Source organism: Setaria viridis, chromosome 9 (assembly GCF_005286985.2).
Source record: "Setaria viridis chromosome 9, Setaria_viridis_v4.0, whole genome shotgun sequence".
Classification (NCBI taxonomy): Eukaryota; Viridiplantae; Streptophyta; class Magnoliopsida; order Poales; family Poaceae; genus Setaria; species Setaria viridis.
Window position 1 is genome coordinate 47304431 of NC_048271.2, and position 13037 is coordinate 47317467.

At 53.2% G+C, this 13037-nt stretch overlaps 2 protein-coding genes across 2 annotated transcripts; one reads left to right on the top strand and one right to left on the bottom strand.

The window, feature by feature from the left end:
• Positions 1-3794: 3794 nt before the first annotated feature.
• LOC117835076 (calcium-transporting ATPase 4, endoplasmic reticulum-type) lies at positions 3795-9497 on the top strand. The gene is made up of 8 exons (XM_034714435.2): positions 3795-5445; positions 6027-6093; positions 6181-6302; positions 6657-6935; positions 7043-7420; positions 7507-7616; positions 7731-7959; positions 8625-9497. The coding sequence occupies exons 1-8, from the start codon at positions 4021-4023 to the stop codon at positions 9198-9200; spliced, it is 3186 nt and encodes a 1061-aa protein (XP_034570326.1). The 5' UTR covers positions 3795-4020; the 3' UTR covers positions 9201-9497.
• A 148-nt stretch (positions 9498-9645) lies between these two features.
• LOC117835077 (receptor-like protein kinase HERK 1) lies at positions 9646-12780 on the bottom strand. Its single transcript, XM_034714436.2, has one exon. It carries the CDS (start codon positions 12379-12381, stop codon positions 9790-9792), a length of 2592 nt encoding a protein of 863 aa, XP_034570327.1. The 5' UTR covers positions 12382-12780; the 3' UTR covers positions 9646-9789.
• Between the last annotated feature and the right edge of the window lie 257 nt (positions 12781-13037).

Here is a 13037-nt window from a genome sequence, read left to right on the forward strand (position 1 = left end):
CTTGCCGATCACCTGCTCGGTTATCGACTTCACGTCATCACGTGCACTGGATATGGTCTTCGCCTTACATGGAGATGGAGATGAACGTCCCACTGTTAGCCGAGTCCAAACGAGTGATATGTTCGAGAGAGAAAAATCCAAACAAGTGATGAGCAGCCGAGTTTGAAAAAAATTAGATGCAGTCGGGCTGCAAACCGCCTTCCATGTAGGCATGCCCTCGATTGGGCTTGAGTACGTACGCACGGGAAAACACTATGCACTCGTCCCAATCCCGTGCGCCGGAGCACTGTAATGATAATTGCACACACCTTGATATGGTTTGTTTCCACATGGATTCAAACTGGAACAATTTCGGAGTAGCATTCCTAGAAACAGTACTATGGTGATATTAGCATTCCTAGAATTTTGTATTTTGACATTAGTATCACTAGTTGTACTAAAAGATCGGTAGCTTGCCCACGCACACGCGTCGGCGGCCATCAAGCAAACAACATGGGCCACAAGTTGTGCGTAGGTAGCTACAACCCAGGATGCTTTGTCCCACCGGGACACCGTGCAGAACAAGAAAGTGATGAACTAGCCGCGCGGTTTGCTTGCGCTATCTCTTGCTTTTTTTTCCCTTCCAACAAAAAGAAACCTCTATGATTCAAGTACAAGATCTTCTTTCTTTCCTAGGAAATCCTTCATGTCATTTTATTTTTTTGAAGAAAATTTGCTTTCAGAAAACAATTTCTATTAATTTTCATGCTACTAGAAAGCATTGAATGTGAGTAAAACTTTCAAATGGTGCGTGTAGCGCAGTAGCAGCGTGGCAATAGCAAAACTGTGGCTGTGAGTGAAAAGAAAAGCGAGTTTTTTTTTCTGCTTCACAATCACAGCTCGGCCAGCATCTAGGAAAGAACACGACGAACGGGGAAAAGAGGATCGGGACATCACATCTTCCTTCACGGTCATGGTAATTCTGGCCTTGCATTATCAGAAGCAACCATGTCAATGCAAGCGACGTGTGGACTGGACATGCCGCGCGCCTTCCAGCATTCATGAACTCCGGGACGCACGTGTCGACATCACTGCTCCGGCCAATCTCTTTCGTTGAGCTGGTTGCAGCCTCGCAGGCCGCAGCCGGGCCGGTGTGTTCAGGCGCCTTGAATGCGGAGGCCGCCAGGCCGGAGCGGAGAGGGACGGGCCGAGGTTGAAAACCCCGACGAGAAGGCGCACGCCGCGGCATGCTTCTCCGCGGAGGAGGCGACGAAGCGCGAGGTCGCAGTTCGGTTGGCGTCTAGCGCGCCACTTTGGTCAGAGATTCATCAGAGGACGCAGCCCGGCCCGTCCCGTCCCCGCCGTGAGGATTCTGGCTCGTAGCAGCAGCAGCAAAACAAAAAAAAGTAGGAGTGGTTGGTGAGCGATCGATCCGATGAGGCGACGAGCTGACACTGCCACACTGGTATATATATTCTGAGCAGGCAGCACCCGGTTCTGTGCTTCTGCGAAGCTACGTGTTGCAGTTTTTTCTAGGGGCGGCAGGAGCTGAACGTACTGTATTAGCTGTCGCGCTGTGACAAAGTTCCTGGCAAATTAAACAGAAAATATTTTTGCGTGATCCCTTTCGCTTCACTTATTGTATATATGTACGAGTATTCCCTACTCCGTGCCGTACTATGCTTGGGTTGCTCTGGTATTGGACACAATGGACAGCGACTGCTGGAGTGTTGGGCACGGAGGCACGTACGTTCAGTTTAGTGTCGTTGACTTTGAGGCGGCGGTAAGCTGAGATACAGCAAGTATGCAAGACAGCAAAGTTTGGTTTTCTTATGCAAAGTGACGTGCGATCATTGCGATAAAATCCGAGCTTCATTGGTGACACGGACCTGCTTGGACATGCTCCTATTTATAACAGTGCTCGATTCAAATGAACGTACTATTTTTGTGCTAGCGAGACGTACTATTTTTGTCCTATTTATACACCGAGACGTGGTAGCGAAGCATACACACATGACACACGTCCCATTTTTGTGCTCCGGCAGTGCGTGCACGTGTCGATTGTTAATCCTCCCAGATGCTGAGATGCCGTGCGCCCCGCCCGGCCACCGCAGGTTACAGGAAGGCAGCAAGCATCGGACGTTGATTAATCGTGCATTAGCAAGCCAAGCATCAAGCATAGGCCAAACCTCCCGGTAGAAACCTCACCGATCGCCTCCTCGGAGTCCTCGTGTTCGCATCCGATTCCAGCCTGAGCCCTTGCTTTTTGGCGAATCGCGGCAGCTGCTGGGTGCTCTCCACGGGGGGTCTGCGGGTGGGTGGGTGGGTGGGTGGATGGATGGGTGGATGCCGGAGCGCCATCCCTCCCCACCCTTCCTTTTCTAGCTAGTGTCGTCAGTCCTCACGCTGCCGTGTCGAGCAAAGTAGCAAACCGCGCCCTGATTGATTGGCTGGTGACTCTTCCCGAGCGCACTGCCATCGGATCCGAGGCCGTCGCATCGCATGTGCGGTTCCGCCTGGCGAGAGCGATGAGGGATAAGAACGGGACGGCCGGCCGGGGCCCCGGGACCCGCCACGCGCCCCTAGTGCAGACACGATTCGGAGTATCTCCTCCTGTACCTCGCCGTACCGGGAAACCAGAAGCACCGATCCCTACCGCTACCTGCCCTTGTCCTTGGCCTGCTGGCCTGGTCCCGTGGTGGCCGCAGTTCTCTTCCTTCCTCTGCCACCATTCCGTTCGGTGCCTGTGCGCACGCAGGGCGCTGCAGCGCCCAGCAGCAACGGCGCCGCGCGTGAGCGCGTCACCGAATAATTTCTGCGCCGTCACCCGGCGGCTCGGGGGACAGCAACGTGCCTCGCGCCTGACCCCAGATCCGGCTGTCCGTCCGCCCGCCCATCGTCCGTAGCACGGCGCGCGATCCCCCGAGCGTGCGCGCCGAGGCCGCACGGCCGCGATCCGGCACGCGCCATGTGAGCGTGCAGCGCGCACCTCGCTGCCTCGAATCTGCGTGCCCCCTCTGCTCAGCGTAGCAGCACCTCGCCCGGAACGATGCGGCTCCGTGCCTCCTGGCCGCCGGGCGCCCGGACGCTTCCAAGAACTTTCCCCACAGCCTCTGCCTGCCTGCCTGCTGCAGCCTGTAGGCCAGCTAGACTGGCCCGGCGGATGACATGGCGCCCCGCTATTGGTGCGTGCAGCGTCACCGGGGATCACCTCTCGGCTCGGGCGACGTGGAGGCAACCGGTTGGCTAGGCTGACGTCCACTCCCGAAAAGATTCCTCGCGGCGCGATCCGAGCAAAGCGCGCGCGCGGGCGACGAAAGCCGCCTCGACAGCTCAATGCGGTGCGGGCCTGGACGTAGGCGGCCCCACGTTGCAGTCTCGGGAGCAAAGGCAAAGGCTCTCGGTGGCCATGGAGGAGACCCTTTTCCCGTGCTCGCGCAGGCCCAACGGCCCTGGAAGCCCAGATCCCCGGACGCACACGTGGCGTCACAAGGCCTCGCCTGCTGACGTCGCCGCACTCCTCCCGGGTCAAGCAAGGCATCTATCCGGCGGAACTCGAAGCTCCGTTGCTTATACCGATTAAATTCTTTTTGCGAAATTAACCCGCACGCCTCGTCATCGCATCAGACTGGACCTGATCTGTCACTGACGGTATGTCCCCACGTGCGCGCGCACTCGCGGCCCCACCTGCAGAGCCACAAGAGTCCAAGGGGACGAAAGGATAGACCGGCGAGGGCAGCCCACGAATCCCCCTATTAAACTATTCCTCCAACAAATCGATCGGTCCATTTACCCCCGCAATAATAAATTAGTTTACGCCATAAAGAAAAGGAGGGAGAAAAGCCTCGTCCCCCTCCGCTTTCGCTTCTGCGCTGCGCCACCAATCGCCATCGGCCTCCTCGCCCAGAGTCTCCGCGCCGCCGCCTCCTCCCCCCTTCTTTCCCGTCTAGGGTTTCGGTTCCATGCGATCTCGCGCCCGCGGCGGCCGGGAACACTAGGGAGGGCATCCTCTCCGTGCGAATCTCGAGAGCCGGCGACCCAATGGGCAAGGGCGGGCAGGACGAGGGCAAGCGGCGGGACGGATCCGCCTCCTCCGGGGCGGACCCGGCCGCGCCGGCCTTCCCGGCGTGGGCGCGGACCCCGAGCGAGTGCCTCGCGGAGCTGGGCGTCTTGGTCGACCGCGGGCTCAGCTCCGACGAGGCGGCGGCGCGGCTGCAGCGGTACGGGCCCAACGAGCTCGAGCGGCACGCCCCGCCGTCGGTCTGGAAGCTCGTCCTCGAGCAGTTCGAAGACACGCTCGTGCGCATCCTGCTCCTGGCGGCCGTCGTCTCCTTCGTGCTCGCGCTCTACGACGGCGCCGAGGGCGGCGAGGTCGGGGTCACCGCCTTCGTCGAGCCGCTCGTCATCTTCCTCATCCTCATCGTCAACGCCGTCGTCGGCGTCTGGCAGGAGAGCAACGCCGAGAAGGCGCTCGAGGCGCTCAAGGAGATCCAGTCCGAGCACGCAACCGTCAAGCGTGACGGTCGGTGGTCGCATGGCCTACCGGCGCGCGACCTCGTCCCCGGGGACATCGTTGAGCTCCGCGTCGGCGACAAGGTCCCCGCGGACATGCGCGTGCTCCAGCTTATCAGCTCTACCCTCCGCATCGAGCAGGGATCCCTCACTGGCGAGACTGCTTCGGTTAACAAGACCAGCCACAAGATTGAGATGGAGGACACAGACATCCAGGGAAAGGAGTGCATGGTTTTTGCCGGTACCACTGTTGTCAACGGCAGTGCTGTCTGTGTTGTGACGGGCACAGGCATGGCTACCGAAATTGGTAAGATCCATGCGCAGATCCAGGAAGCATCTCAGGAGGAGGATGACACGCCACTGAAGAAGAAGCTCAATGAGTTCGGTGAGGCACTAACTGCCATAATTGGTGTGATCTGTGCCTTGGTTTGGCTCATCAACGTGAAGTATTTCCTCTCCTGGGATTATGTGGACGGCTGGCCTAGGAATTTCAAATTCTCATTTGAGAAGTGCACATATTACTTTGAGATTGCAGTGGCACTGGCTGTTGCAGCAATTCCAGAGGGTTTGCCTGCTGTGATCACAACATGCTTGGCACTTGGCACAAGGAAGATGGCTCAGAAGAATGCCCTTGTGAGGAAGCTGCCCAGTGTGGAGACATTGGGTTGCACAACTGTGATCTGCTCTGATAAGACAGGAACTTTGACCACCAACCAGATGTCCGCTGTGAAACTTGTAGCGATTGGGAGGTGGCCGGATACACTTAGGACCTTTAAGGTTGATGGGACCACTTATGATCCAACCGATGGGCAAATACATGATTGGCCAAGCTTAAGCATGGATGAAAATCTGAAGATGATTGCAAAGATTGCTGCAGTTTGCAATGACGCAAGCATTGCCCACTCTGAGCATCAGTACGTTGCCACAGGGATGCCCACAGAAGCTGCTTTGAAGGTATGATTTGTTACCGTGATAAATTTTCTGTTATATACTCCCTCCGTTCCTGTTTATAAGGCGCACACACATATCAAGATTCAAAGTTTACAATCTTTGACCAATAATTTAGCCAACATTTTTTATTTTGTAATGTAAATTTAACATGGTTGGATTTGTAATCAAATATACTCTCCAATGATTATAAATTTATAACCATAAATAATATAATATAAGATAAATGAATGGTCAAAGTGTAATTTGGAAGACCGTGCCATGTCATGCCACGCCTTATAAACAGGAACGGAGGGAATAGTTAATAGTTGTACATTGCTGCAACCATCGTTGTCTTACCTTTTAATTGGAATGCTCCTTAGAGTCTAAAGTTGTTGCCTCGGCCTCAATTTGTCTTACACATGTAGCTTGGAAGCAGTCTGCAAAATGTTAATAACAACTTATACAATAAAAGCAAAAGTTGATGAAAGAACTGCTATATACTCTTGTGACCCATATTAAAAGATTTAGATCAGTAATTTATTAAACAGTACTTATTTAAGGTGCTTGAGGTTGGTTTTAATTTACATTCTTTATTACTGTGGCAGGTTTTGGTTGAGAAAATGGGTCTTCCTGGTGGTTATACCCCATCAATGGATTCGTCTGATTTGCTAAGTATGTTGGTTTCTCTGTGCCTTGTAAAAAATAATCTGGATGCTTCTCCAAAGAATAAGTAATAATTGCTATTTCTATTGTTTAAAGGGTGCTGCCAGTGGTGGAACAATGCTGCTAAGAGAGTGGCAACTCTGGAATTTGATCGCACCAGAAAATCAATGGGTGTTATTGTGAAAGCAGATTCTGGGAAGAATTTGCTGCTTGTCAAGGTATTATGAATAACTCATGATCTATTTATGCTGCAATTTGCATCCCTTCTGCTTTTTGATGATCAGTTGCTACTGTACTGCAAGCATCTGCTTCTAGTTTTTTTTTAATGTTCAAGCCCTGAGAAAGATGTACACAATTACTTGGAGATCATAATGGTCCAGCCAGCAATGTGATTTTATTGCTTCCTGCTTTTCCCTTGAAGGGATGCAACTTCTTTATTGTACTAATTTGCTTCCTTTAAGTTATTAAATACCTTTTTTGATGGAGCTGGCATTTATTGCCATTGCTTGCTATGTGTTTTCTATGTTTTCCGTTGTCCTATCAGCATTTCATGGTGAAATTAAACTTTGCAGGGAGCAGTAGAAAATCTGTTAGAGAGATGCAGCTTTATTCAGTTGCTTGATGGATCTGTTGTGCTCTTGGATGATGGTGCGAAGGCAATCATATTATCTACACTTCGCGATATGTCTGCTAGTGCTTTGCGCTGTTTGGGTTTTGCATACAAGGATGATTTGGAAGCTTTTGCAACATATGATGGAGAAGAACATGCAGCTCACAAGTACCTGCTTGATCCTTCATACTACTCTGGCATAGAGAGTAAGATGATATTTTGCGGTTTTGTTGGTCTAAGGGTGAGAAATTACACTTCGTGGAAATTTCTGGTTAAGATAAGTCTAATATTTATATGCCTCTTCATGTTTCCAATTGCATGTACCTTATAACACTCAAACTATGACAGGATCCTCCCCGAGAAGAAGTCCACAAAGCAATTGAAGATTGTAGAGCTGCTGGGATACGTGTTATGGTGATAACAGGTGATAACAAAGAAACAGCAGAGGCCATTTGCCGTGAGATCGGGGTGTTTGGTCCTGATGAAGATATCAGTTCAACAAGCTTCACAGGGAAGGAATTCATGGCGCTTTCTGATAAAAAGAAGCTCCTAAGACAACAAGGTGGCCTTCTCTTCTCCAGGGCGGAGCCAAAACACAAGCAGGAGATAGTTAGACTGCTCAAAGAAGACGGTGAAGTGGTTGCAATGACTGGTGATGGAGTGAATGATGCACCTGCTCTTAAGTTGGCTGATATTGGAATTGCAATGGGCATTACAGGGACTGAGGTATGGTTTATTTCATTATGGTTGAAATTCCTCAGGTTTTGTTGGAAGAGTTTCTGACCTTGCCTTTTCCTATCAACTTGTGCTAGGTTGCCAAAGAAGCTTCAGATATGGTGCTTGCAGATGATAACTTTAGTACTATAGTCGCAGCAGTTGGTGAAGGGAGGTCTATTTACAACAACATGAAGGCTTTTATTAGGTCTGTTTTCAGATAAGCTATGGCCAACCTTTTTGTTTTGATTACAATTGCTGGATTACATTAAAATCATAGTGCAATGGCCGTTGAGTTCATGTGTGCCATGTGAAATTGCAGATATATGATCTCCTCAAACATTGGAGAAGTTGCGTCCATATTCCTGACATCAGCTCTAGGTATCCCAGAAGGCCTCATCCCAGTGCAACTTCTTTGGGTCAATCTTGTTACAGATGGCCCTCCTGCAACAGCTTTGGGGTTCAATCCACCTGATAAAGATATCATGAAGAAACCTCCCCGAAGAAGTGATGACTCGTTGATCACCCCGTGGATCCTGTTTCGGTATATGGTATGTTTTTTCTAGTGAGTCATGTTATTGGTTGATGGATTTTATGTTAATATGCTGGGTTCATTTGTTTTTGCGTTTATACATACTTTGAATGTTGGAGCTATCTTTTAGCAGTGAATATCGATAGTGTAATCCTGTAACGACTATCACTATGTGGTTAGTGTCATGAAACTCTTCAGCCCAGTAGAATATCACCAATTCTCCAAAGCATACTTGGATGTACTCAAGGTTTAGGTTGTCTTCTGACACGGTAGCATGAAGTCAAAGCCATGAATTGGATGTAGCAGCACTATTGATGTTTAAACACTCACCACTTAGATTAAATTGGCATTTATTACCTAAAAATTTGTGTAGTCACAAAAAAGAAAGAGACACTGTGGCTCCATACTTGTGTGTTCATACAAATATATGAATGAAATTATTTGCGAAGTAAATATACTGGCTTTACAAATTTGAACTGATCTGCATCTAAAGGGAAAAGGAATATAGTTATTAAGAAATGAAGCATGAATATGCAATATGTACTTATGGTAAATAGCCAAAATGCATCCTTTATAGTGATTTGCTTATCTTTTTTAAGTTGGCTTGTATATTTGGTGTACACATAAAACATACTGTGCTACCGACACTTGAACTTACTGAGATTCGTGTCCTGGCATGTGTAGGTTATTGGCCTTTATGTTGGGGTTGCAACAGTGGGAATCTTCATCATCTGGTACACGCATGGCTCTTTCCTGGGAATCGACCTGGCCAGTGATGGTCATACTCTTGTGTCATACTCCCAGCTATCAAACTGGGGCCAGTGCTCTTCTTGGGAGGGCTTCAAGGTGTCACCATTCACAGCCGGAACACAGACATTCAACTTTCATGCGAACCCGTGCGACTACTTCCAGGGTGGCAAGATTAAAGCCACGACCCTCTCTCTGTCTGTCTTGGTGGCCATTGAGATGTTCAACTCACTCAATGCCCTGTCGGAGGATGGCAGCCTTCTGAGCATGCCTCCATGGGTTAACCCGTGGCTTCTTTTGGCCATGTCCGTGTCTTTTGGGCTGCATTTCTTGATCCTCTACGTGCCTTTCCTCGCTCAAGTGTTCGGGATTGTGCCCCTCAGTTTCAACGAATGGCTCTTGGTGATAGCAGTGGCCTTCCCAGTGGTGCTGATCGACGAGGTTCTTAAGTTCGTGGGACGGTGCCTGACAGCGCGTGCCAGAAAACAATCAGGGAAGAGGAAGGCAGAGTAGACTTGTGATCATCAGTATTAGATTTCTAGTAGTGCCACGGGGAATCGACATTCGATGTGACACCCCATTGTTTTTGAGTTGGAAGGGCTCTCTATCTTTTCTGAGAGTGTTTTAGATTGAGCATATGACCGTGCAGGGCAAGTTAGGCTACTATATAGAACTCATAATCAGATCGCAAGTTGAACACACTGCATTTATTCGTTGTAACGGAAGTTGGTACTTTGAACGTGCTGGAGATACAGCATGTTTGCCTGACGCTTTTTCGCTCTAATGTTGCACTTTCTATGCTGCTGTTAATGTTGCGAATCTTCTGACATATGCTGTTCAGTTTATGCTTGTTGACAGCGCCCTGTTTCGTTCGGATTAGCTGTGCAGACAATGATCTGCAGCAAAGTTAATAATTATTGTCCTACATAAGAATTCAAGAGGATCTGAGTCGGTCTCCTGGCAAAATACAGTACTGTACTTTCTTTCTAGATGTGAGAATGTACATCTTTTGTTTACATTTCCATATGGAACCAAAACTGAGATGCTGTCCTTGCAGTTCTGTACATGGGATGATGTGAAGATGCGTAAGGTAATTTTGGCTTCACCTACCCTCCTCGCTTTTGATCATCTTTGAGAAAACTCTCCTCATCGACATGCCGTCGAGGTCCCCCAAGTTCGCGGACATGGTGGCCGCAGTCCCATCGCTGGCGGTCGACTGGTTGCGTTGGTACTTGGATGCAACGCCGGGAACGAGCTGCGTGTTGTCTGTGCCGGAGCTGCCCGGCGACGCCTCCGGCAGCTTCAGCGTGCTGGAGCTGTCCGGCGACGCCTCCTGCAGCTGCAGCGCGTACTCGAGGCACCAGAGCACGTCCCCCATGGCGGGCCGCTCCACGCCGTACTCCGCGAGGCACTTCTCCGCGGTGTCCGCGAATTTCTTGAGCGATTCGGGCCGTATCGTCCCGGCGATCCGCTGGTCGACGATGCTGTCGAGCTCGCCGTTCTTGAGCCGCTTCGTTGCCCACTCGGCGAGGTTCACCGTTTCCGGGGGAAGGGTGGGGTCGATGACCGGGCGGGCGCAGAGCACCTCGAGCAGGACGACGCCGAAGGAGTAGACGTCGGACTTCTCCGTCAGCATCTGGCGCCGGAAGTACTCCGGGTCGAGGTACCCGAAGCTGCCCTTGACGGCGGTGCTGACGTGCGTCTTGTCCAGCTCCGGCCCGGTCTTGGACAGCCCGAAGTCGGCGACCTTGGCCATGAAGCTGTCGTCGAGGAGTATGTTGGCCGACTTGACGTCCCGGTGGATGATTGCCTTGTTTGAGCCCGTGTGGAGGTAGTGCAGGCCCCTGGCGGCGCCGATGCTGGCCTCGAGCCTCTGCTTCCACGACAGGGGAGGCAGCTCGGAGTCGTAGAGGTGGCTCCGGAGCGTTCCCCTCGCCATGTACTCGTACACCAAGATCATCTCGCCGCGCTCGTCGCAGTAGCCGATGAGCGACACCAGGTGGCGGTGGCGCAGCCGGGACAGCAGCTCGATCTCCGTGCGGAACTCGTTGAGCCCCTGCTGCGACCGCCTGTTGCCGCGCTTCACGGCCACCCGCGTCTCGTCCCGCAGCGTGCCCTTGTACACCTTCCCGAACCCGCCGACGCCGATCACCATCCCCTCGTCGAACCCGGACGTGGCCTCCTGCAGCGCCGCGAAGGGGAACCGGTACCCCGCGCCGGCGGCACTCTGCCCGAGCGTCACCGTGTTGTTCCTGGCGCCGCCGCTGTTGCTCTTGCCGAAGCTGCGCGAGCGCGAGCCGGAGCCCAGCGCGCTCGCCGAGAACGCGGCCCAGGTGCTCGACGGCTTCTTTTCGGGCTTCTTCCTCCGCCGCACCCTGAGGACAACGAGCACGACGGCCATCACAACCGTAACCCCTGCGACGGCCGAGCCGGCGACGATTCCGGCGATGATTTTCTTTGAACGGCTCCGCGAGGGGTCGCCGCCGCTGCCTGTGTCCCCGACCATTCTCAAGATCTCGAGGCCGTTGAGGAGGCCGTCCGGATCCATGTTGCCCTCCGTCGACGGCCCGATGCTCACGGTGATCTTGCCCGTCGCGTCCGTGTCGCTCAGCACGAAGTCCTTGTACAGCGGCACGGCCAGCGCGCCAAAAGTGTCCTTGTTGGCGATCTCGTAGTTGGAGAGCACGGACCACCCGCCGACGTACACGTTGAATGCAAACTGGTTCGCCGCCTTGCTGACGATGTCGCAGAAGTGGAGCCGGAGCAGGTACGCCCACCCCGGCGTGGCCTGGAATCTCCACGTCACGTTGAACTGCGCGCTTATGGTGCTGTCCATGAGTTTCTTGTTGAGCTCCGTCGCCGTCGCGTACACCATGTCCGGCGCCGCCTCCGGGCTGGCGAGGCCCGCCATGCGCTGGAGGTTCTTGGGCGACACGTCCTTGTGCACCGCGAGGGAGGGGTTCAGCAGGGAGGTGTCGTCGGGAAGCCACGTCCTCCACAGCGTGTCATTGCTGGGCGTGATCTTGGGAGACCCCATGTTGATCCTGTGGATCGTCTCCAGCGCCTGCGTGGACAACCCAGTGTACTGGCCCAGGGGGCTCACCGTCTGCGCCGGTCCGGCGAAGAGGTCGTCGGGGTGCGACAGGACCTCGATGGCGTTGACGAACGCCACCTTCCCCGTCGGCGTGAACGCGATCGCCAGCGTGCCGCCGGCGACGTTCACCGAGAACTCCCTGACCGTGGCCCTGCCGTTCGCGGGCGTGTACGACCGGTCGATGAGCGCCACGCCCTGCACGGACACCGTGAACTTGGCGTCCGCGGCGAGGTCGCCGGACTGGTACCGGAAGGGGAAGAAGTGGAGGCGCACGAAGTGGCGGCCGGGCCTCTTGATCGCGAACGTGTAAGTGGACGGCGCCGGGAACACGCGCGCGTACTGGTACAGCGCCGCTTCGCCGGAGGAGGCGTTGGCCGCCGATCCCGACGACGCGTTGGCCGCGGCGCTCTGCGGCGCCGACAGCACCTTGGCCGGCAGGGTGGCGTCCCCGACGAACGTCCGCCCGCCTACGGTGGCGCTCGCCGCCGTGCCGCAGAGAACGAAGTAGCTGTCCGCCGGGACGAACGCGCCGCGCGCGGCGGCGAGCAGCGCGGACAGCACGACGACGGCCCCAAGGATCATATCAAGAACGGGAGCCATGGGCGTGGTGCAAGAAGAATCGCGGCAAGACCATCAGCCTCTAGAAGCCGCTCATGGGCGGCTCCCGGGGACAGAAACGTGGAGCCTGGCCGCGGCGCAGAGAAGGGAGCATCACGGCCTCATGGGAGCCAAGGGGGATGGATGATTAGTACAGGAGATGCTAAAAAACCTGCAGCTTGCTCTGGCGATGCGATGAAAGTGAAACTGGGGGAACTGGCGAGGACAGGCACAGCAGCTGCAAAATCCTAGAGCCTACCCACAGGAACGTGAAACCGGCGCTCGGTGATTGGAGATTTGGTTTAGGCATGAGGTATTATTGGAGGAGGCGCTGAGACTGGGAGTGGAGCATTTTGATTAGTGGGGAAAGCATATCAGTGTCATTTTCCGAGGATCTCGGGTAGAGGTGGCTTTGTGTATTTTAACGGGAGGCTTTTAATCCTGTCACTTTCCGGGTTTACAGGTTGTCAGGCAAATACTGGTTGTTTGATTTAGTGGCTCGTTGACGCGTGATCCCGAAGGAAAAGCAAGGATATTTACCTCCATGACGCTAGCAAAGTTTTAGCAAATGTTTTGTATTCTGAAGGTTTGAACATTTTTACCATCATCTAAAGCAGAGGAGGAAAGGAAGCTGCAGGTCCTTTTTACAAGGGCACCAA